The 3133-nt window shown below is 39.9% G+C and overlaps 1 protein-coding gene across 1 annotated transcript; it reads left to right on the forward strand.

Annotated features, from left to right (window-relative positions):
* Window positions 1–617: 617 nt before the first annotated feature.
* LOC109828495 (ribosomal protein S4, mitochondrial-like) lies at window positions 618–2243 on the forward strand. Its single transcript, XM_020395478.1, is given in 9 exon segments — window positions 618–762; window positions 821–954; window positions 1501–1716; window positions 1719–1851; window positions 1854–1922; window positions 1925–1980; window positions 1982–2068; window positions 2071–2206; window positions 2209–2243. Coding segments are annotated over 9 exon segments (1011 nt in total).
* Window positions 2244–3133: the final 890 nt, after the last annotated feature.

Raw genomic sequence — 3133 nt, forward strand, 5'->3', positions numbered from 1 at the left:
TAAGATAAGGTTCAAACTTCAAATAATTACTACTACTTTCATTCATTTTTTCCGATTGATTGCCTTTTTTTCCTACTACTACTATTTTCTTATACTTAAAGCAAGGAAACATCGTTCATTCCATTTTGACTTAATTGGTCGGAGCGTAGACGAGCGAGCAGAGCCCAGGAAAAGAGGTAAGACCGTCATAGAGCAGTCGACTATAAGTAGAAGACTGCTGGCCTGAGAGAAGGCAGTCTCTCTCGGGAAACATAACATGGCCAATTTCTCTTCTTTCTTTTCAAACGGGCAACATAGGTGCTGTTAAGCCATATAAAAAAGTAAAAATAGGAATCAAAAAGTTATAGAACATTTCGGCAGTTAATAAAACGATGATTTTGCTTTGCTCTACCCCCCTCCCTTCGGCGTGACTCAGAGTTAAAAGTATGAACGGCCTTACAGTCTCGCGGTTCATCGCGATTCCTAACTTATGTATTCCCCCTGTATCCCTCTGCCTATCGGGTGGGCTTCCCCTTCTTTTATTGCATTTTTCCCTTCTTTGCACTTCCTCGATATGCATAAAGGAGAAAATCAAAAAAGAAAAAAGAATAAAGAAGCAAAAATGAAAAAAAAGAAAAATGAATGCAGTTCTATCTAATTCTACTCTTCGAAGATATGTTTTATTAACCTTCTCTCATGTGGAAAGTCAGTTTTTGGATAAAGATGAAATAGTTTCTCGTTTACGAAAGACGTTCACTTGTCAAACAATCTTGGTTGGGGAGGGTAAGGGCGAGTCTGGTGGCTTTCACATTCATTTTGGTATTTTTTTTTCATTCGACAGCTAGCAAAAACACGGCCACTAGTCAATTGCGGTCTCTTTTCCCGGAGTTCGAGGGGAAAGAGCTCGACGTCTCTTTTCACCGTTCCTGGTCATCCATTTGTACATATGTAACGAAAAAGGATCCTGATGTCTATGTATGGGGCGACCAGAGGGAAAGATCTTGAAAATAGTGGATTCATTCGAGACGCCAGCGCAAGAGGACGAATCCCACTTTAGCTAAGGAGCATGTGGCTCATGTCTTAGAGGAGAAAAAAGATTGGATTGACGTCTTTGATGACCCTATTGTCACGCAAGAAAACCTTACGTCTTATATGTCCATGCGTAGCACCTTTGATGATCTCTGGGTAAAAAAAGCGAAGAATAGAGATTGGATGAAATCTTTACGGGATTACTTATCTGATCATGATCATCCTGACGAGTATGATATCGAAGTGCTCAAAGAGAAGTATTTCCTCTTGGACTGGCTTGCAACTAATCTGATTTGTCTTCGACCCATCAAAACAAAGCAGCTCTTTCTCTATGGTCCTCCTAACACGCAAAAAACATTTTTTTTTTTTTCTTTCCTAAAGCCTTGTATTGATGATCTACTTTGCGTCTTCGCAAAGGAATGACTTTTCCGGAGCACATGACTACTATGACCTCTGGGTCTTTGACCAATGTCACTAAACTAATGATGATAGCTCGATTATTGGTGCTGGCCACTCTTCCTGCAAGCAAGGCAGCCGATAAGTCATCGAAGGGTTTGTGTGAATAATGGACTGGTAAGCATTACTCATTTTAAAGTTCCCCACGGTGATCTAATATCTTTTCAAGAAAATGAGGCGAGAACCGCGCGTGAAGAAATAAGGAGATCTTTCTATATCGACATATCAGTTGGGAAAATCATAGGCAAAATTCCGTGCCGGTCAGAATGTGGAGAAGAACCAAAACGGAATGGTTCCGCCTACTCAAAACTCGGAGGGGTGCGCCTCCTACTCAAATCCGGTTTTTGCAAGAGTTGCATTCTTCTATGCAAGAGGAAGACTTAGAAAGAACAAGAAGTTTGGATCCGCAAAAGTATGCTTAGGCAGTTCCTTCGCTGAACACAACAGAATGAAGAGGAATTGTTTCATTTCAAATACTTCTTCTTATCGAAGAGAAGAAAAGATCAAAACCGGAAATCTTCCTACTCGAACAAGAAGTCCCTTTTGTTACAAGTCTTCTTTATATAGTAATTCGACCTATTGCTCCAGATCCCCGTTTACTAGGAAAAGATAAGAATCAAAAGGATCGAACTACCTACTCATTATTCGGAGGTGAATCATAGAACACCAAAAGCTGTGGTATCTTATGGACCTAACATAGGTCACATCCCTCACGACATAAGATTGAAAGATCCAAACCTTCCTCTCGGAGCGGAAACGGATATGGCCAAAACATATAAGAAAAGATCGGCGTAGTCGCTCATAGGGACATCTCTATCCGGATAGAGATAGTCTAGATCGATTCATAGATAGATCTATATCTATATGTTTAAATATATATATATAAGATAAGGTTCAAACTTCAAAATAATTACTACTACTTTCATTCATTTTTTCCGATTGATTGCCTTTTTTTCCTACTACTACTATTTCTTATACTTAAAGCAAGGAAACATCGTTCATTCCATTTTGACTTAATTGGTCGGAGCGTAGACGAGCGAGCAGAGCCCAGGAAAAGAGGTAAGACCGTCATAGAGCAGTCGACTATAAGTAGAAGACTGCTGGCCTGAGAGAAGGCAGTCTCTCTCGGGAAACATAACATGGCCCAATTCTCTTCTTTCTTTCAAACGGGCAACATAGGTGCTGTTAAGCCATTATAAAAAGTAAAAATAGGAATCAAAAAGTTATAGAACATTTCGGCAGTTAATAAAACGATGATTTTGCTTTGCTCTACCCCCCTCCTTCGGCGTGACTCAGAGTTAAAAGTATGAACGGCCTTACAGTCTCGCGGTTCATCGCGATTCCTAACTATGTATTCCCCCCTGTATCCCTCTGCCTATCGGGTGGGCTTCCCCTTCTTTTATTTGCATTTTTCCCTTTCTTTGCACTTCTCTCGATATGCATAAGGGAGAAAATCAAAAAAGAAAAAAGAATAAAGAAGCAAAAAATGAAAAAAAAAGAAATGAATGCAGTTCTATCTAATTCTACTCTTCGAAGATATGTTTTATTAACCTTCTCTCATGTGGAAAGTCAGTTTTGGATAAAGATGAAATAGTTTCTCGTTACGAAAGACGTTCACTTGTCAAACAATCTTGGTTGGGGAGGGTAAGGGCGAGTCTGGTGGCTTTCA

Source organism: Asparagus officinalis, unplaced genomic scaffold (genome assembly GCF_001876935.1).
Source record: "Asparagus officinalis unplaced genomic scaffold, Aspof.V1 AsparagusV1_Un1813, whole genome shotgun sequence".
Classification (NCBI taxonomy): domain Eukaryota; kingdom Viridiplantae; phylum Streptophyta; class Magnoliopsida; order Asparagales; family Asparagaceae; genus Asparagus; species Asparagus officinalis.